Below are 21,883 nucleotides of genomic sequence, written 5' to 3'. Positions count from 1 at the left end.
GTAAAAACTGTCACATGCAGTACATAATTATCTTTTTTTACTTTGTGCAAAGAAACGGTTCAATGAAAGGAAAACATGATTCTTTCTAGGACAAGCCATTGCATGGCTGAGGGGCTGGGTGCAGGAGTTTGTAAGCAGCATAATTATTTATATGTATTTACACCAGAAATATTTATGACCAGAACACAAGAGATCATTTTACTAGTTCTTACCTGTACCCTCCGGTGGTTTCAGATTAGCAAGGGCAACGATTTCATGGCCGGCCAAAACACACTGCATCAGGTTGTAGCAACTGTCCTTCCCACCACTGCAGTTTATATGGATAAAAAATATGAAACTGACTGTTAACTACGGAGAATAACAGATAGTTGCAGTGATAACTCATTTAAAGTCCACTTTGGTAATTCAAACAAAATAAATAAAATATCATGGTTATGAACAGACAACTGGTGGCCATTTAGCTACTGTAGAACTATAATTACCATATTAAACCTGGCAGGGCATGCTGGTACCTCTAATGCCACAGCAGCTGCATCACGATTGTCTACCCTGGTTCATTTGTAACTTTATTTTATCATTTTATTCAAAGCGTCATTATAATACACATCGCTGAATAAATCACCTGATTAAAGCTACCACCCTCATTCCTAGTAGCGCAGTGCACGCACCACCCGGCTCTCTGCTCCTGTATATACGGAACTGTCTCTACATGTGTCTCCCAGCGTGTCAGGACCCAGACCAGTAAGGTGTCCGCTGCAGTGCCTGTAGAAGAGGCTACCCGGCAGAACAAGAACACCTAAATGTAGCCGCTGAAAGACCGCCGCCATATTGTGACTGGCAGATGCTGCTGGCGGTCCTAATCCTGACATTCACAAATATAGTTGTTTTTTCAGTGGTGCACAGAATGCTCTGCTCATGAACTTTCTTTTCATTTTCTATTACAGTCACCCGTGCTGAAATGATTGATTTAATATACGTAAAAGTATCAATTCAACACGGGCAACTACATTAATTGTAAAGTACAAGAGAAGAAAACTTGTAGAAAGGGTCATGTTGGAGGGTCTGTATACAGTGCATTAGCTCTTATATGAGGATGCCAGGGAAGTGCTATCATTCATAGCACTGAATCATTACCATGCTGATAAGTTGAACTGAAAATGTTTTTCCCCAGTCTACGCTAGTTCAATTAAAGCACAAAATGGCTGTTTGGCACATATATTGTAAGCTTCTGAGCAGGGTCTACTTACCTCTCTGTATGTATTACCCAGTATTGTTTAATTACTGTTTGTTCCCAATTGTAAAACACTACAGAATTTGCTGACACTATATAAAAAAATGATGATGATGAGGTGCAGTGACAAGTGCTCTTTGGTGCAGTCCACTGCTGTTTGCGCAAGTGCATCTACTTTTCTGCCAAAGTAGGTCTGCAGAGCAACAGAAGCTTGCACAGGCCATGGCAGGAAATAAGCAAAGCAAGGGCGTTCCTTGCACAGAACTAAATCGGTGCAGCACAACACCTAGTTTTGGGGAGCACTGCAAAAATAAGGTTTATTTTTTTTATGAAGTGAGCTTATTGAAATTAACCTTACTATGTAGAGGGGAGCACAGCAATTCACACTACCTACAGGGATTCATTTTCCACTTACTAGCTGGTGGAAATTTGGTCTTTACTTTTAATGGGTGCCTTTTATTTGTTCTTCGGTGGAGAATGGCATTTCTAGGTGCCCTTTGACCAATGTAAAACAAAACTGAAAAGACTGTACCAATGTCTTATCACTATTAATTTAATTTAATTAATTATATTTATTAATAACTAGGCTTAAACAAGCATTCTTTTAGGAGAAAAGCAAATGGTTCTTGAGCGTTTCTGCCTCTCTGCAAGATAAACTTCTAGTTTGCTGAGGCGTCTCTCAAGCAAGGAAAGTAGATGAGCACCTATTACCACTATTTTGGTTCCATTGCAGGTTGTTAGTACTAGGCCAACAGAAGTGATCTCCTCACTGTGGCCAATAATCAGGAGGAGCAATATTGGGAATTGTGGTCATTTTCACACGCTACGTTAGCATCACAATCATCAGCTATTTATATAGCGCCACTAATTCCGCACCGCTGTACAGAGAACTCACTCACATCAGTCCCTGCCCTATTGGAGCTTACGGTCTAAGTTCCCTAATATAGACTCACACACAGAGAGAGAGAGACTTGGGTCAATTTGATAGCAGCCAATTAACCTACCAGTATTTTTTTTGAAGTGTGGGAGGAAATCGGAGCACCCGGAGGAAACCCACACAAACACAGGGAGGACATACAAACTCCACTCAATGATAAGGATATGGTCGGGAATCAAACTCATGCTGTGAGGCAGAAGTGCTAGCCACTAAGCCACCATACGTTATCGGGCCAATTGCCTAATGATCCCACCCACGTAAAGACAATTTAAATTCACTGAGCAGATATGGGACCTTTAGGGGACCCGTGCTGCCTTCTACTAAAAACAAACAAAAGGTAAATTTATTAAAAAAAACTTTTTATTAAGCTTAATCTTTATTATGGGCTGCTCACATTGATTTTTTTTTGTGTTTTTAATTTTTTTTACTAAAAGATCAGAAATAAAAAAACATTTTCAATGATAAAAATCTGCTTGTATACAGAGGTGTATATATTTGATTCACTAACGTTATTTTTTTAATAGTGTATAAGAGGATGTATGCATAGCCGGATTAAAGGGGGCACAGGGGGCACGTGCCCCGGGCCCCCCTCTCTCCGAGGGCCCCCCGCCGCCGCGTGCTTAACTTCTACTGATTTTATTTTTATTAATTTTTTTTTTAATGATGCGGGGGGCGGGGGGCTCGGGGCTCCCTTTGTTGGTGGGGGGAGCCGGGTATTAAAAAAAAAAAAAAAGATACAATACTCACCTCACCGCGGCGCTGGCGTCCCTCCTCCTCCCTCCTCTCTGCACTGTCAACACTGAATGACAGGCGTGACATCATCAAGTCACGCCTGTCATTCAGTGAGGAGCAGCGCGGAGAGTACCAAGAAAGAAACAAGAAGACAGAAGAGAAGAAAAGCTAAAAGAAAGGTAAGTTAAGTAAAAAAAAAAAGGGAATAACGCAGAAAGGCACAGTATGGAGGAAAAAGGGGGAGAAGAGAGGCACAGTATGGAGGAAAAAGAGGGAGAAGAGAGGCACAGTATGGAGGTAAAAGGGGGAGAAGAAAGGGACAGTATGGAGGAAAATGGGGGAGAAGAGAGGCCCAGTATAAAGGAAAAAGGGGAAGAAGGACGGCACAGTATGGAGGAAAAATGGGGAGAAGAGAGGCACAGTATGGAGGAAAAAGGGGGAGAAGAGAGGCACAGTATGGAGGAAAAAGGGGGAGAAGAGAGGCACAGTATGGATGAAAAAGGGGGAGAAGAGAAGCACAGTATGGAGGAAAAGGGGAGAAGAGAGGCACAGTATGGAGGAAAAAGGGGGAGAAGAGAGGCACAGTATGGAGGTAAAAGGGGGAGAAGAGAGGGACAGTATGGAGGAAAAAGGGGGAGAAGAGAGGCACAGTATGGAGGAAAAAGGGGGAGAAGAGAGGGCACGGTATGGAGGTAAAAGGGGGATAAGAGAGGGACGGTATGGAGGAAAAAGGGGGAGAAGAGAGGCACGGTATGGAGGAAAAAGGGGGAGAAGAGAGGCACGGTATGGAGGAAAAAGGGGGAGAAGAGAGGCACGGTATGGAGGAAAAAGGGGGAGAAGAGAAGCACGGTATGGAGGTAAAAGGGGGAGAAGAGAGGCACGGTAGGGAGGAAAAGGGGAGAAGAGAGGCACAGTAAGGAGGAAAAAGGGGGAGAAGAGAGGGACAGTATGGAGGAAAAAGGGGGAGAAGAGAGGGACAGTATGGAGGAAAAAAGGGGAGAAGAGAGGGACAGTATGGAGGAAAAAGGGGGAGAAGAGAGGCACAGTAAGGAAAAAGGGGGAGAGGCACAGCATGAGAAAAAAGGGGGGAGAAAGGCACAGTATAAGAAAAAAGGGTGAGAGACACAGCATGAGGAAAAAGGGGGGGGGAGAGACACAATAGTGGGGACAATTAATTTAAGATGGGGTGGTTTGGGGAGAATGAGGTCCCTTTATTAAATATGCCTATGAATTATTTAATGGCAGTGACGGTTGCGGGAAATAGGTATATTTCTGAAATGTAAATACTATTAATTTATTGATGGGGCTGTTTGTAGGGAGGGAAATAGGTTTATTTATTAAATGTGAATACTATTATTTTAATGTTGGGGCTGGAGAAAGGCCTAATTATTAATCATGGGTGGTACTGATTTAACGCCGGGGGTGGCTGTAATTTTCTAAATGTACCCATTTTTTTTCCAAATAGGGCCCCTAACATTCCAGGATCCAGACAAGCCGCAACTAAAGAAACCTGCAGCACAGGTGGTGAAAGTGAGAAGAACAGGTAGGAGAGAGCAGCAAAGTCTGTGAAATGTTGTAATTCTAGTGGGACAATCCCAATTTTTGGTGACTGTTCAATGGTGTACACAACAATGCAATTTTTTTGTCTGTAGGAGGGTGGCGGTATCATTGCTAGTTTTTATGTGCATTATAAATTTTATTTTTAAAGTGCAGTATCATTGCTAGTTTTAGCGTGCGGTATCATTGCTAGTTTTAGTGTACGTTATCAATGGTATTTTTAATGTGTGATATCATTGCTAGTTTTAATGTGTGGTGTCAATACCCATTTTAATGTGGTGTTTTGATGATTGTTTTAATGTACAGTATTTTAGTTTGTGGAAGCAATGATTTTTCTTATGCAGACAACCTAAGCGAGCCCTCTGGGAGAGCTGTAAGTGTCATACTGTGGGCTGTAGGTGATGTAATGCAGGATGTGTCACTATGCCCTTAATTTTAGATCTTAGGGGCCCCCCTGTCTTAAGTGCCCCGGGCCCCCCGAAGCCTTAATCCAGCTCTGGATGTATGTCAAAATGTCATGGTGCACTGGCCCTAACTTTGGCCACATACAGACCATTCCTGTCATTGTGCCCAAGCGACAGTATTAGTTTTTATCTAGGCCACACACATGGGTCACCAAGTTGTACAGATCCGGATACTCAACGCTTAGGCAGCACAAGCCCATACACATAGGCAGATAGTGCTTATTTGTCGACTATATTTGCAAACCTACCTGGAAATTATCTCTATCAGATTTTTGTCATGCATCATGGTCTTTCATGTCGCCACAAGACAATATTTGACTAATTTGTGCATATTTGCAGCATGTGCATGTGCCATCTGCATTCACTTTGTACTATATTAGTTTGAATTGGGTTTAAAAAATATTTAAAGCAAAATAATAACGCTTCAACTTCTGAGTACAGTACTCTTGAAGCATTCAAAATAATCAATTGAACTCCTGCATTATGAAGTAAATTGGTAGTAAACTCCTCACAAGCATTGGGTTAGGTGGTGAAGTAATCGTGGAACATAATAAGTAATTGCTGTTTTGTCAGTCAGAAGTTTTAAATATGACTCTGGAACTTTTTGCTCCCAGCTGTTTTCCTCTATTATTCAGCTGTACAAATTAATTTCACTGTGCTCATACTTCAGACCTGTTGATTTTGGATTTATAGACTATTGTAAAGTATGCCAGAATCACCACCTCCCCCTCAGATCTCCCTCGCTATCAGTAATAACACAATTTCCTCAGTCTCCCAAGCCCTCTGCCTTTGTGTCACACTTGACTCTGCCCTCTGCTTTATTCTTCACATCCAAACTCTCTCCCAGTCCTGTCAATTCCACCTTAAAAATATTGCCAGAATATGCCCTTTTATTTTCTGCCTATTCTCTCATTATCTCCCGTCTATTACTGCAACCTTCTTCTATCTGGCATTCCCGGCACCCATATATCCACCTTTCAATCCATTTTAAATGCTGCTGCAAGACTGATCTTCCTCTCTCACTGCTCCACATCCACTGCACCACTTTGCAAATCCCTCCACTGGCTCCCTGTGTCCTCCAGAATCCTATTCAAATTACTCACCCTTACCTACAAAGCCTTCAACAACACCACCCCTTCATACATCTCAAATCTCATATGAAAATACTCTTCCACAAACCCTCTTAGACCTCCCTCTGACCTGCGCCTTGTCTCGTAGCTGGTAACCACCTCTCACTCCTGGCTACAATACTTCTCCCATGCTGCTCCCCACTTATGGAATTCCCTGCTACCGCCAAATCAGGCTTTCCCACAGCCTTCAAATCTTAAGATGTTCTCTAAAAACCCATCTATCTTTTTTTTTTTTTTTTTTTTTTTTTTTTAAGCTTACCTTATCTTTGATAATACTATTCACACTAATACACCCTCACACCTGTCCCAATCTCCCCTCAGCCACACTCGCTCCTCTTGTTTTAGCTGTGCCCTCTTCCACTTATAATGTAAGCTCTCTGATGAGCAGAGTCCTCCATACCCTTTGTTTTCATGCCTGCATTTATTTTGTCTGCCTTGTATGTCCTGTTTTCCCTACTATACGGTGCTGCAAAGCACTGTGGCACCTTTACAAATCTACGATAATAATAATATGCTGGATGTAATTGCCATAGTCTCTTCTTAGTCTGTTTGATATTGTTTAAGGATTTTTTTGTACTGAAACATGTGCAGGACTATGCAACATTCACTAAATAAATCCTTTTTCTTACGCAGGCAATGCTTTCCACGCCTCACTAATTTAAACCTTTCAGTATTAACACAGAATAAACAGTGAAAAATATTTTAATGTTGGCAGGCAAGCAAAACCCAGCTGTACAGTACCACTTCTTTTGTGCTATATGGTGCATGTACATATCATAACTGGTGTATTTATGTACAACATCACAGTAACACTTCTCTTGTAATGTATGTAATTATCATAACCTGTTCTTTATCTGACATCCCCAAATATTTTGTACTGTATACTGGATGTCATTTTCAAGACTGCTTCTATTCTATATGCTGCATAAGTGTAAAGTTATTTATGGTAGGTTTGTTTTTAAAATTGTATAGTGCTTCCATGTGTTCAAGATGTCTCGGTACATTGGGAATATGCATATTGAATGTGTTGCCCAAAAGGAAAGCAAAAATGAATTTTATATCACCTTTCATATCACATTCATGTCCCACTTTTCTGTTTCAAAATTATGGGAGGCCTAAGTATGATCATGTCTAGTGGTCATGTACTGTTGGCGGATATAGCGCTCTGTCTTCAGTTGGAGTCTTGTGGTGGATAAAAGAACAGCTGCCCAGGCAGATGCGTTCTGTCATTTGCATTTGAACAGTTGTAGTTATAATGGATGCATGAATTTGCATAGTCCATATTCTATGTTGATATACTGTAGGTGTCTGGAAGAGCTTATGACTGTAATGAAGAATTCAAACTTGGATGTATGACTAAGTCTTGACTCTAGGATACTCACAATCATACGTCCAGCATATACATCTGGCGTGTTGTAAATATAGTGTGGGCTGTCTTTTCATGCAAGTTTTATAAAGACATGACCCAAATGAGGCCACTCAGTGTACAATCACACAGTTGATATTTTCTTATTTATTATTAGGGGCACACAATAAATAATTGCGTGTATAGTATTTCAGCAAATTACTGCTATAATGATAGTGGCTGAACTGCACAAAATACTTTCATTAGCACTTACAGTGTTTTTGTTTACACAAAAGAAGTGAAATTAGATATGAAAACCAATTTAGAATCCAAACAGAAGATACGTGCAATTGTAACACATTCAGAAGTGTATAAGTGTATTTGCGGAGCTTGATTGGTGTAAAACTAACACAATCAGTTTTTCTTTTTTTAATTACAAACTGTTTCACAAACACAGTTACCAGTGTATTATATAAAAAAATCTTGTGTTTTTCATGAATTTTTTTTATCTTCAGATATGCAGTACAAAATAAATTGATCATAAATAAGATTACAATACAAACTAGAATTGCTTATCTTGTGGTATCTGCATTATTAGTTTTATTTAGTTTTATATATAACTATAGTTCCCAAAAACAGATCTCCAGACAGTGTCATTGAAAGTAATCTGGACTCCACTTTTTTGCAGCTTGTCAAATGTTTTTTTGTCGACTACACGTTATTTGTAATATTGTATTGGTGTATCACCAGTTTTCGTTTTTGAAATCTGATGCTAGTCTTGATGCAAAAGATACTAATCTGTGGCCAGTCTGTATGTGCGCAGTGCTCGTTCAGGACTATGTGCATCACTTATACATTATGTTAACAAGAATTATGGGCATGAGAGTATGGGTATAAACTGTACATTGCAGGTATGTAGTCTCTCTTTCTGGAGATAGTCAGACAATATATGTACCATGTTTCCAGGAGGCAGTTCAAAGTTCATATGGAGCCCCATAACATGATAATAAAGTCCCCACTAGCTGATCCGCAATTGGTAACTCAAGGTGACTGTAAGTAATTACTAATACAGCAACAGTTCAGCAATAACAGAGATGGAACTTAGCTAGTCCGAAAATGGTAACTCAAAGCATAGTAGGTGAATCACTGATAGAGCGGCATTCAGACAAAGGTAGTGGTAAAGTAGAACTTAGCTGATTCGTAGATAATAACTCAGTGCATGGCAGGAGAATCATTGACACAGTGGCAGTTCAAACAGAGGGAGTAATGGAATAGAACTTAGCTGATCCGCAGATGATGATTCAGAACAACGGGTGAGTTACTGACATAGCGGCAGTTCTACTGTAGAAGCAACAGAGACGTTGAACTAGCTGATCCGTAGATGGTGAGTCCGAGCAGCAGCGATGAGTACAGGTGCAACAGGCAGTTCATTAGCAACAGTTCAATATATGGAAGTAACGGAGGAATAGAACTTAGCTGATCCATGCACGGTGATTCAGAGCAACGGGTGAGTTACTGGTACAGCGGCAGTCCTAATGGAGAGGCAGCGGTGGTATTGAGCTAGCTGATCAGGAGATGGTGATTCCGAGCAGCAGCGATGAGTACAGGTGCAATGGGCAGTTCATTAACGGCAGCAGCAGAGAAGAGTACAGCTGATCCAGGACGTACAAGCAAACAACAGGTGAGTCAGACCAAAGGAAGCCAAATCCTTCTGAGAGTGAGTAACTCAAAGAACAGGCAACGGACAGAGGAACAATGGGAGGTTTAAATAGTGCTCCAAAATGCTTAGAACCAATGGGAACAGGTAGGAGGTCATAAGCGAGGGTAATAGGTAGCATATGCGCAGAACCAAATACAGATGATGCCTCGATAATGAAGTTAGTAACCTTGATCACCACTTACAGGAGGAAGGTAACAACGCCGGTACCTGTCTATGGGACCGGCGTGTGACAGAGAGCTGTGTTCTAACCCATCAGTTGTTTGCTTTTACCTAAAAACATAATAAAATGATTGTTCTAAACCTAATGTTATATTAGATGTTGATATGAAACATTTGTCAAATTCATCTCTCAAGGAGAAATGTGCCTGGAATAAAAAATTGTCATGAGCTCATAATTCTTATGAGCGTCCATGCCAGGGTAGGCCAAGATGAAGCTTATGATAGAAGTGAGGTGGCAAGGCATTGATGGAGACACCAGGTTCCTGGAAAGGTGATGTTGCTGCTGGAGGCATCAGGACATGCCAGGATACCGGCCTTGCTGGTCCAGAGTCCAATGTGGAGTGGGGCCCTGAAATGGTAATCAGATGAAGTGCCTTGTGCATGGGCTTTGTTGGAGCGCCACCGTTTCATGTTCCGCAGGATGCATGGAAGTGTTACTGCTCACTCCACCAAGGTTCCAGGTCTTCCAAAAGGGACTTGACCATCAGGCTCACAATGGAGCAGCAGAGTGGACTGAAGGGATCCCCTCACAGCAGTGGCAGTGGACTCAGTCCAGATTACACGTCACAAGGAAGGGCAGACAGAGCAGTTGGTCTTCTGAATATACAGTACCAGCAACCAGGCAAGTCATCAGTCTATATGCACCTCCTTACTGGCACTTTTCTTTGCCCTGGCTAGATCTTGGATGTGGGCCTAAGTGACGAGAGTCCCCACAACATGTGGATTTACAGCAATGTTTGTTAATGTGGACACAGGTGTTGGGTGGAGTTGCAGTGCAATAGTTGTCGCAATAAGTTGGGTATAGACCATCTCTATATTGCAAGACAGAAACTCTTGACTTACATTCCTTCTGCTCCAGCACCATAGGTCGCAGATAATAAAGTAACTATAGATATTACCTGCCTCCTCCTTCACAGTTCTTAGGTGGTTGACAGATTTACCTTACAAAATATATTCATCCTTAATCCACCTGCACAGTACTTAAAGGGCTGACATGGTTATGACAATAGGACTGTCACATTTAAAGTGGTCAGCCAACGCCAAAGGGGTTGTTGCATAATAAATTACAAGGGGAGAAATTGCAGCTGTATCGTAATGTATTGCATGTAATGCAGGGCAATGCAAACATCCTATATTTACATCAAGACATCATGCATAGTCTTCAAGTGGGGACTTCCCTCGATTGGCATCAAGGATGAGAAATCTTTGAAATATCTTGACGACAGTACTATCTTTTTGAGACGTCTAGGAATAATCCAGTAGTTAAGCGTTGTGATAAATTTAGCACAATAGGTGCATTCCCTGAGATCACAAGCTCCATCTGTGAATTTCTCAGCTTCCTCACTTTTATAAAGTCAGGTGACTGTTTTGTCATGTTGTATACTTACCTGCCTGGAGACATGGTATATCTGAACATTTCTCTTGTTCTGCTGATTAAGTAGACCAAGCTGCAATTAGTACGTGTACTGTCTTAATGGTTAGACCAAGGATAACTATGATTATCATCAATCCTCCATAAAAGGAAATGTTTTAAAGATGTCTACGCAAAGTTATGTGCTTGTATTTATTTTACATGGACATTAGTGGGGGGGAGGGGTTTGCAATAATGACAAAGTGTATTTGTTTGTTCATGTTGTGTATCTTTATGGTTCTTGATTGGTAATATATTATATCTGTAGTTTTTGTTGTTTTGTTTGTTTTATTTTTTTACTATGTGGGTTAAGAATTGTAACATTTCATCCTTTCAGATTTAACAGTCTGCTCATTTTCATATATGGTGAATTATTCAAATGGTTTTGCTTACTGTAAAGATGTTGAAATCGAGAGATGGTTACCCGTGAAGGAATTTCAAAAGGCTTAATGTAGATGAGACCCATTTTGATAAACTGGGCTCTACAAAATGTAATTATAAATATTACCTGATTGTGATCAGCCTGCCCCTTAGGTGTTTGCCCATACCGTTTGGATGCAAAAGTTCATTTTGTAATACTACAAGGTTATATATGTGATACAATAACCATTTGCAATGTATATGCACTTAATGCAGGTCAATATCTATTTTTAAAGGTTACTGGAAAAAGACACATTGTTTTTTATTTAAGGGGACTATAATATCCTGTTCTCTCTTACCATTGGTAAACAGATCTTGATTCACGGGATGTATGTAATGTAGAACAATCACTCTCCAAACTATTTCATTCATTGGTTTGGTTATATTCTCTATTTAATGTATAGAGATTTCACCATCTGAGGACTAAACAATTTACATTTTACTGCCACCCTTGCAAATCCCACTCCAGCCTTCATTATGTTTTCTTTATGTAGCTACACTTAGACCTACCTCAGAAATACACCCAATCTCATAATCCAATTGTTGCTCTTTGGAGTTGACACTTTTTCTGCCAATATTAGGGGGGGGGATTCAATTTCCCCCGAAACAATGCCTCGCTAAGTCTATTACAATTAATATGGTAATTTTAGCACTGCGCTGAAATTACCGTATTAACGGTAATTATGCGCACTATTACCATAATATCAGTAATAGTGCGCAGGCCGCGTTACTTTTGACAGTAATGCAGCCAATTGAATTCCCCCCTTAGTGTTAGATGTTGTCATTGGAAAGTGAATGAATATCTACTAAAACAGGAAACAAAAGTATTAGACCTCCTCAGTTCGACAGCATTTTACAAATAATGACAGTTCACTTAATCTGCATTACACTTCTCCGGAAGCTCACAAAGCATTCATTAGGGAGAGTGCATCTCTCATGCCACGAAAATGAAGATGGCCCAGACACAGATCTTTAAAATACTCCGGGCTACACTTAGGACAGCAGAAACTACACTCACAAACTCCCCATTCATTTCTAAGTTGACAAAGTGGTTTTCATTGATAACTCAAGCCTCGGCAATGGAAAAACTTTTCAACAAAGCACATACCACACAAAATTTTTTGAATTTGTTGCTTTCTTGGACGTTTGCTTTCTCTCTCTATAGGTTTTATGAAATGTTTTGTGTTCTTTCATATGATCCCTTAGAGCTAGGCAAAATGTTTTGATATTTTGCCAAGCTATATGAATGTATTCAACCCTCTTTACCCTTGTCCTCCCTTAAGTTTCCAGGTAATAAATTATTTTTTACGAAACTGGAGACCTCCTATTCTGTGCCTGTTCAAATTTTAACTGTATAATGCACCAAATGAGGAAGAGGAACTGAGAGTTTAAATATTGTATCCAGTAGAAAGTTGTCATGCCCAGATGGCTTTATCAATATCAATGCTATACGTCTTTTTTGAAGACCTTTTGCCGCTCATGGGTACATTGTTTAATTCATTCATGGCAAGAAACCATGCCATTTAAATTAATTCACTCCTTCGTCCAGGTTCTACTGAAGCCAGAAAAATAACTTGCCATGTTGTGAATGCCCAATTGCTCTGCAGGTTTTAACATTTATTACAAATCTCTTGGCAAAGAGGTCGGGTGGTATTTTTGCCTTGATTGATTCACAATCATCAGGTAGGCTTTACTCATTTTAGGCAATAATAATATAATCTTTTAAGTTATATTGAACCTTTCTCCTAATATGACTCGGAGCACTTTACATTGCAGCAGAGGCTGCTGTCTTGGGCGCGATCGGCTGCTATTCTATGGAATCATTCACATCAGTCCCTGCTCTATTGGCTTTTACAGCCTTTATTCCCTACCACACAAACACACACTAGGGTACATTTTTGTTGGAAGTCAATCAACATACCAGTATGTTTTTGCATATGTAGGTGGAAAAACAGAAGAAACCCACACAAGCACAGAGCGAACATGCAAACTCCACACAGATAGGACCATAGTGGGGATCAAATGCATGATCTCAGTGCTGAGAGGCTTCGATGGTAACCACCATGATGTATGTAGACAATACAAGGCAACCCGTAGATCTCATTGATACTGTAAACAGGGTAGGAGGGCAGGGCTTCATCCTTAGCTTTATTAGTGAAAATACCTTTAATATTATAACATATGGTAGCTGTTCATAATATTAACACTGGTGGTTTCCTGGACAGTTTTATATGGACTTTAGGAACCTTTTATTAGACACAGTCTGCAACTTCTTCCCTTTCCCTATAACAAATCGGACAAGACAGGAATGTCCCCTGTTGTCTTTCCTGTTCGTAACTTATATAGAACCTTTGACACAAAAGTTAGACTAGTAGTAGTAAGTAGTAATAAGCTGTCACATTTTGCTGATGACATCCTCTTAACTATAACAAGAATTTTTTTACTTACCTTCCAAACCTACTAGGATATTAGTGGAGTATGGAATTTTGTTAGGATACAAAATTAATAATTCCAATGACACAAGCATTGCTTATTAAAATTAGTTCAGATATGTTAAAATTACTGAAATCTTACTTCTCATACAAGTGTAAAGAGACATAAGGAGTGAAGACATTATGAGTAAATCTTACTAGAAGGTGCAATTTTGCACCTTGGCATAACCATGTTGCTCTGTAATTGGGGTCAAAGTTAAAATGTGCAGACACAATTAGTTGGGAGAGGGTCACAAGTCAAGAAAGGGGGGCATGATAGAAACTTTCAAATATATCAAGGGTTTTAACAAGGTACAGGAGGGAAACATTCGTCCAAGGATGAAAGGTTTTAGAACACGAGGACATGTAATGAAACTGGAGGGAAGTAAGAAAGTTCAGAGAAAATGTGAGGGAAAATTGCTTCACAGAAAGGGTAGTCAATAAGGGGAATAGCCTCCCATAAGAGGGGGTAGAGGCTAATGCAGTACAGCAATTTAAACATGCTTGGGATAGAGATAAGGATTTTCTTAAAAATAAATAAGTATTAAATGGAGTTGGAGGTTACCATAGGTAAAAAAAATGGGCAGATTAGATGGGCCAAGTGGTTCTTATCTGTCGTAAAATTATATTTTCTATGTTTCTTAAAGCACTAAAAATAAAGCTATGCAGTATTTGTGTGCTACATTATATTGCATACCATATATTATACACTATTGTCAGGATCTGCCTGCTGCCTTCCTCTTGGAACCTGGACTTTTATGTATTATCTGCAATGCCTCTGTTCACCTGAGGTGCTGCTATTGTGCCTTTCCTTTCATCACTAGGGGTTAACTTGTTGCACCAATTATCTCTTGCAGCTGGGTGTCCCTTTACTTATACCTGACACTCCCACTATACCTTGCTGGTCATTAAGTTGTTGCTGTTGTATGTTGCTGTGCTCCTGGTTCACCTGTTCCATGGGATTTCTTTATATTACCTGTTCACCTGCATGAGCCATGTTCCTGGTATTTGCTTTCCGCATCTCCCTGCAATCCTTATTCTATATCTACACCATCTGGTTTGTACCATACTGCAATGAACAATGTGTTTTTCACCATATTTGGGGCTCCTGTGATTTCTGCATTGACGTTGGACAACTAAACTTAAAATAATTTATTGGGTATTTTACTCAATAAGTGATGGATGAATCCAATCTCCCAAATTGGATGCATTATGACTGTTAATATGAGCATTGTTCACAAATTTGAAGTCTTTGCCAAATAAAGCCCATAGACCAGTCTTATGAAAGCTGCAATCAGACTTCTGTAATTTAAATAAAACTAATAAGAGGCACCAAGTCCACCATTCAGTTATGTTACCTAGGAAGAGGGAAGGTGGGCTTGTAGTGCGATATGTTATAACAATATGGTTTTGCAGCTCAATTATAACAGATAGTCTTCTGTTCTAACCTCTTGGCATACAACACAACTGGTAAGTGGAAATAGAAATAGAGAATGGGACAGCATGGTGGTAATTCCATTGGCAATAAATAGCAGCTCTATTATGAAGGGCAATTTAATGAGGGGTTGCCCCTCTTTCAAATCAGGGTACCCTTGAAATTATTCGAGCCAGAATGGGGGAGATATAGCACTCTTGGTACCCTCAGTTGTGCTGACATTAAGTTCCGCCTGATTTCCCAGAATTTACTGAAGGCTAAGTACTTCTAGGTAAGTTATTTTTTCCTGTTTCAACTACTGAAGTGCTAAGGACGAGTGGCACTTTTAAGGTATATGCTGAGTCCCATTCGTCCTTAGCACTGAAGGGGTTAAGTAGTATTGTACACACTTTTTTGTACTTCTGTGCAATATATTTTGAGAGCCAGTAGAGGAATTTATTAGTGCAGCTCTATACATTAGATCCAACAGAGAGGTACATTTGGATGACAGGACAGATTGGAAATGTGTGTATAAAAGTTTGAAGGTTCTTCCAAAAGAGGGATATGCAGTTGCTTAGCAAAAGTGGTGTCAACCATTACCTGGTCCAAGAGCCCTGGGGTCCCAACTATGACATTTATATGTTACAAAGACTTGGGTATGTTTTTTTCATAACCTTACCTTACAAGCATGTTTTTGTACAGTTATTGATTCAGGGGGGCACTTAACCTGTATGTTGCATACCCCAAAACAATAATGTGTGATTTACCACTGTAAAGTGGCGTAGCCTAACAAACTGGTGGCTTGGCTATGATATATTCATTATAGCTTGGATTATTCCCAGGATATGGGCAACTTTGGTTATTATGGAATGTTGCCGTATTTTTGGCATCACAAAACTAACTGGGAGAGAGACCTCTGTTGCTTACAAGACTTAGAGTGGTCTGGGATCTGGTCGAGGGTAGCGAAAGCATCTGCGTGTTAAAGAGAACACTTACAAGCTGCTCTACCACTGGTATTTGGTACAAACTAGATTAAATAAAATACTCAGGGGCATCTCTGCTCTATGCTGACACGGCTTTCAGGCTCCTGGATCTTTATTTCCTAGATGGTGGTACTGTACTATCATACAAAAGTTCTGCTTGGAAATCCAGAATCTAATTATTACATCTACTAACATCCCTTTTGACCCCAAATACATCTGCTCTGTTTGTTTGATTGCTGCATTATGGAAGAAATAGAATCCTCCACCTCTTCCAGTGCTGAGGAAAAGAATATGAAACATATAAAAATTGGCGCTTATGATTAGCATACTGAATAATTTCTCCGTTGCTTTTTACAAAACGTGGGAGACATGGATACCAACAACCTTCCCCAATTCAATTGAAGAACAATATCACTTCATCTGTCCTGCTCAAGACACTGTACCGTCTTTCTCTTTCCAAATTGACGTACATGTCCAAGAGAAATCCCCCAAACTCCTGCCTCTCGCCAAGCCCCCTCCCCCAATTAAATAGAAAACAGATACTGTTTTAATTTACCAAAAAAACTTTATTCTTTATTGGACTTTCATGAATGACAATAAATGAACCAATCAGTGTGTTATTTACTTTATATTTACTCTATATTGTTTATGTTTTTCTTTTGCATATGATATTAATTGTATTTTTTTTTCTTTCATATTTGACTTTGCTTTGGTGAAAGATATTGAGCTATGAATATTTATTTCTCAACCCCTGCCCACTTATGAGCCCCCCCATAAGAGTAACCTATTTTATTTGTATTTAACTAGCCCATGATCCATTGTTAATCAAGTGTGCCTCTACGACACTCATCACTGCCTCTCCTTGCAGCTCTCCTGGATTCACTGATACTTACACATTTTACTAGAACATATAATAGCACTTTAAAGGGTAGAAGGGGAGCAGCATGGAAACTCACGTGTAGACACCTGCTAAATTGCTTACAGGCTAGGAAGTAAGGAGATGAGCGGCATTCAATGTCTATACATTGCTCGGCGAGGATTAGATAGCAAACTAAATTAAAAATATTTATTATTATGGGTGTCCTTCAAGTGAGGGAAGAGTGAGCAATAATTATTTTTAAATGGAGAAAACTTTTACTACCATTTAGATCTGCATCATGTGACAGATCAATGTGATGCTACTTCCTACTATGGAGTTGGAAATGTGTATCTGTGGATTTTCCTCTGTAGCTTCTCTTATTTGTTCCGTGTTTGAAAGGTCATAACCTGTTGAGTCTGAGCTACATGTGCAACAAGAAAACAAATGGGATTGTTACATCCGTTCTTAATGCAAATGTCGTTTTAGTTTCTCCAAGTAATTTAGGGCAGAATAGAGAGTACCTGACCTTCAACCTGGGTCTGCACAAATATCGGAAATATATACTAGCTAGAATTCAGACGGCACAGATCCCACAGGAGGCATCAGGGCAGATATTTCCCGAGCAACAAGCAGCCAATTCAAATCCTAAACTACTACAATATTTCTTCCTGTTCCTACAGAATTTCTATGGAGTTCCTGTTTATACTGTTCAAGGAGTGGTTAACCCTATGTGTCCACAAAGATCATTGACAGAGCGGTAGTGCATTCTTTTTATGCTTACTGACATTCTAGTGACAGGCCCATGATTCCTCACTATCATACACTAGATTGACAATACCAATGGACCATAACCTCAAAATATGCAAAAATATGTCATTTTGTACAAATTGGTGTGCCTAGTCCAAAACAATGCACATATCCCCATGCTGCTATTATGGGTGCACAAAAGAATATCCATCGGGAAAGTTGTGAAAGTCCCTTAAATATCCAACTTATTTGTACTGTAGGATAATCCCCTTCCTTAATTTCAACTTTTTTTCTCCTAAAATACTGCTCACACTGGCCTTATTTTTGTCTTAAACAATTCATGAGTGTAAGGGGCTATTGAGGCTGTCTTTCTTACCTATGGCAAATTCGTATGTTTGAATCTTTTATTACTAGGGTATATGTGCATAGGACCCTTCTAGTTTAGTTGCACTTCCTGAGCAGTAAAAAAAACCTCCCACTCCTTTGGGGGTTAGAGGCTCTGCACCAACCCTAAATGTACCCCATAAACTTAATGGGGTAAATATATTAACCTCTGATTCTAGCATATCACTGATGATCAGTGAGTTTGCTGGTAAAATGTAGAACAGCAATGTGTTTAAAGGCAAAACTTGCCTAAATAAATTGGCGTTTTAAATTTGGCAGGCAAAGACGCCGACTATCAGTGATTTGCTAGAATCGGAGTATGAAATGCATCAGTCAGCCTATACCCTATTTAGCTAGGACTGGTCTGATCGGTGCCGCTTATCAATGACAACATACAAACGTTTGCACTCTCAGCAGAAATTGCGATCTTATATCACAGATCCATGTGCTTCCCATATAAATGGATGCATCTGCACAAAAATAGGCACATGGTGTGACACTGTGGGTGTTTCTTCTTGCACTTTCACAAATAACTCCTATGCATTTGCTTAAGTTCCATTGTGACGTTTTATGGGATAATGTATCCTCTACTATAAACTATAAGGCGTAAATTTATCAAGCTGCGAGTTTGAAAAAGTGGAGATGTTGCCTATAGCAACCAATCAAATTCTAGTTATTTATTTAGTACATTATACAAAATGACAGCTAGAATCTGATTGGTTGCTATAGGCAACATCTCCACTTTTTCCAAACCTGCAGCTTGATATATTTAGCTCTAAGTGTATTAGAGCCCATCAAAGACTTCCTTCACCATATAAAGCCACACACAAGCTTCCCTAACGAACACAGATGTAATGACATCAGAACTCAGCAAATATAATGTTATTTCTAAGTGTTTACAGCTACAAGCAGCACTTGTTTATTATATATGGCTAATAGTTTCGTATGGCCTATTTGGTTTCTCCGAGGTTAGTGCTTGCATGCTGTGTTCATTATTTAGCATGTGTGCTAGCATTATGGGTGGACTTAAACTTCTTTTAAAAAATGTAGAGTTTTTCACAACTTGCCAGGCAGACAAAGAAACTATTCCAAAACAAATCCAAGAGATGCAGGGAAAACTGCTTGTAAAAATGATGTGTCGGGAAAATGCAAATGGTCCCACTGCTTCCGTTATTTCACAAAGATTATATGAAGTAAGCAGTCTTCAATGCAGATAAGCTAGGCAGTAGAGAGCCAACCTTTATATATATATATATATATATATATATATATATATATATATATATATATATATATATATGTATTTTAACATAGTTAGTCAATCTAATCAGTGAGTGATTTGATTCTGGAAACTATTGGGGAAAGCTTGAAAAGTACTTAGACAAGCCGGACGGAATTTCTGAACAAAAATAAATGTGGAGAGATAGCACAAAAGTAATTTCTTTGTGCTGTGTGAAGTTATGCACATGTTTTGTTTTTTAACGAGGAGATATGCAGGTTGGGCATACGTAGAGACATTCCTGATTTAGAAGAAGTCTTCAGAGTCTTTTAAACTCCTTGCCAGTGTATTCCCACAGTGAAAAAATAGAGGCAATAGTGTGTACTGATTTACCGGAGTCATTCATTAGTGTGCTGCAGTGTTGGGTAAAAATTGGAGATTTTCACTTACCCCCGTGTTTTGGTTTTGGATCTGTATTAAGTTTGGTTTTGGCAAAACCGCCCTTGCATGTTTTTTTTGTTTTGGATCTGTATTTTTTTTTTTAGAAAAATTGCTAAAATCACATAATTCTGTTTTTTTTTTGTTCCTATATTATTATTAACCTCAACAACACTAATTTCCAGTCATTTCCAGTCAATTTTGACCACCTCACAGGTCACAATATTATTTTCATACACTTTGGGATAAAAACTGCAGTGAATTGGCTGGATACTAAGCAACAAAGCAACGACACAAACGTACGGCAGTTCATTGCACATCTAGAAAACATTGTCATACAGCAGTGGCAGAAAAGAAATGTTGTGCAAGATGGAATTGTCCTTGGGACCTCGTACCCACCCATATGTTAAAAAGCTTTAACAAACTCACACAGAAACAGGAGAGGTAGCAAGTACAGTTTAACAAAACAAGCACTTCTTGGTTTGTTTGGGCCCTCCACAAAACAATCTAAGAATGGGCTTAAGACAGCTAGGCTAACAGTACTGTCAATGAACTCTACAGTGGCAAGATGTTGTCATCATAATCAGCCTCATCCTCACCCTCGTCAGTGTGTACATCATCCTCACACAATATTAATTCATCCCCTGCAGGAATCCACCATTACAAAAGTCTCTGTAACATAAATGTTAAAGAAAAATTGAAAAAAAAGCTTTTACCTTTTTAAAGAAAAAAAAATCATCTTTAATGAAGGTGAAACTTTACTGTAGAAAAACGTAAAATTGCCAACATGTTATTATACCCAAAATATTAATGAGCATTCAAGCATCAGCTAGCTTCTTTTTTTCAGCTAGCTTCCACCACCTGCAATCTACACTGTCATCATCCTCACCCTCATCCTCACACTCATCAGTATGTACATCATCCTCACACAATACTAATTCATCCCCGCTGGAATCCATCATCACAGAAGTCTCTGTACTTTTATGTACTTGCCGGTAAAGGCCTTTCTCATGGAATTTGTAGTTCATTTTGATGAACATCATCTTTTCCTTATTTTTAGGAAGTAGCCTCCTACGCCAAACGCTGGCAAGGTTCCTGGCTGTGCTGAAAGCTCTTTCTGAGCTTCTGAGCACTGGAGGCTGGGCAGCTTAGGTATCGCAAAGCAAGTTTGTACATGGGTCTCCAAATTGCCTTTTTTTCCTCCCAGTATGTAAAGGGACTGTCTGACATGTCTATTTGTATGCGGTCATTATAATAATCTTCCACCATTCTTTGGATGTTGGTAGTAGGATCAGGTGGAGTTATGGAAGAGGTGCCACGATTTTTGGGTAATTCTTTTAGACCAGACCAAATGTCAAAATGTGTTGAGTCATCTGCATTACCACTGGGTCTCTTAGTTTTTTCCTAGTCTGAGAAACTAAGGGAGGTGACACCGTTGTGTCACATTCCTCTTCAGCTGTCAACTTGCTCACCAGGAGCTCATTGAATCTCTTGTGATCTGGGATAGTTGGAGAGAAAGACAAAACATAGCTCTTAAACCTAGGATCAAGCATAATCGTCAATATGTAGCAATCCGATTTCAGGATGTTGATAACTCTTTGATCCTGGCGAAACAAAGAAAGTACTTGATCTACAAGTCCGACAGACTTAGCGTAATTGTTTTGTCTCTTCTCCTCCTTCAATCTCTGAAGCTGTTTTTCAAAAATTTTAATTAAGGGAATCATTTTGCTTAAGATAGCAGTGTCTAAACTCACTTCACAGGTGACTGCTTCGAATGGTTTCAGCACCTTGCACTACACGGAAATTATTCTCCACTGCGCTGGACTAAAATACATTGCCCCTCCTTTCCCAATGTCATGGCTTGTGGAGTAAGCATGAATGGCTTTTCGCTGTTCCTCCATCCTCACAAGCTTATAAAGTGTGGCAGGGCAAAATAAATTATTCTTGCAGCTGCTGCAATTTCCTATATGATGTAGCAGAATGCCGAAAATGTCCCGAAATTTTTCGGGCCACAGACATCTCCTGCACGTCCCTGTCATTTTTCAAAAAGCTCTGTACCACCAAGCTGATTGTGTGAACAAAACAGGGAAGGTGATAGATTTCACCCAGCTGTAATGCTCTCACAATATTGGTGGCGTTATCAGAAATTACATATTCTCAGGATAGTCCAAATGAAATAAGCCATGTTGCAATGACATCCCT

The 21,883-nt window shown here is 39.6% G+C and overlaps 1 protein-coding gene across 4 annotated transcripts in view; it reads right to left on the bottom strand.

The window, feature by feature from the left end:
• The window catches only part of DPH6 (diphthamine biosynthesis 6), a 42,859-nt gene extending 42,116 nt beyond the window's left edge, over nt 1-743 (bottom strand). For 2 of the 4 annotated variants that reach the window (XM_075193093.1, XM_075193096.1), the window contains exons 1-2: nt 623-743; nt 213-307 (exon numbers count right to left, since the gene is read on the bottom strand). In XM_075193093.1, coding sequence (XP_075049194.1) covers nt 213-307; nt 623-645 — 118 coding nt within the window. In that variant the 5' untranslated portion in view covers nt 646-743. Of the gene's footprint in view, nt 1-212; nt 308-482; nt 561-622 lie in introns of those variants that run through there. The other 2 variants (XM_075193095.1, XM_075193094.1) reach the window with 2 other exon arrangements.
• Between the last annotated feature and the right edge of the window lie 21,140 nt (nt 744-21,883).

The sequence above is a fragment of the Mixophyes fleayi genome, chromosome 12 (genome assembly GCF_038048845.1).
Source record: "Mixophyes fleayi isolate aMixFle1 chromosome 12, aMixFle1.hap1, whole genome shotgun sequence".
Classification (NCBI taxonomy): Eukaryota; Metazoa; Chordata; class Amphibia; order Anura; family Limnodynastidae; genus Mixophyes; species Mixophyes fleayi.
Note: the sequence above shows the minus strand (reverse complement) of the source record. Positions and strands in the feature narration are given on the sequence as shown.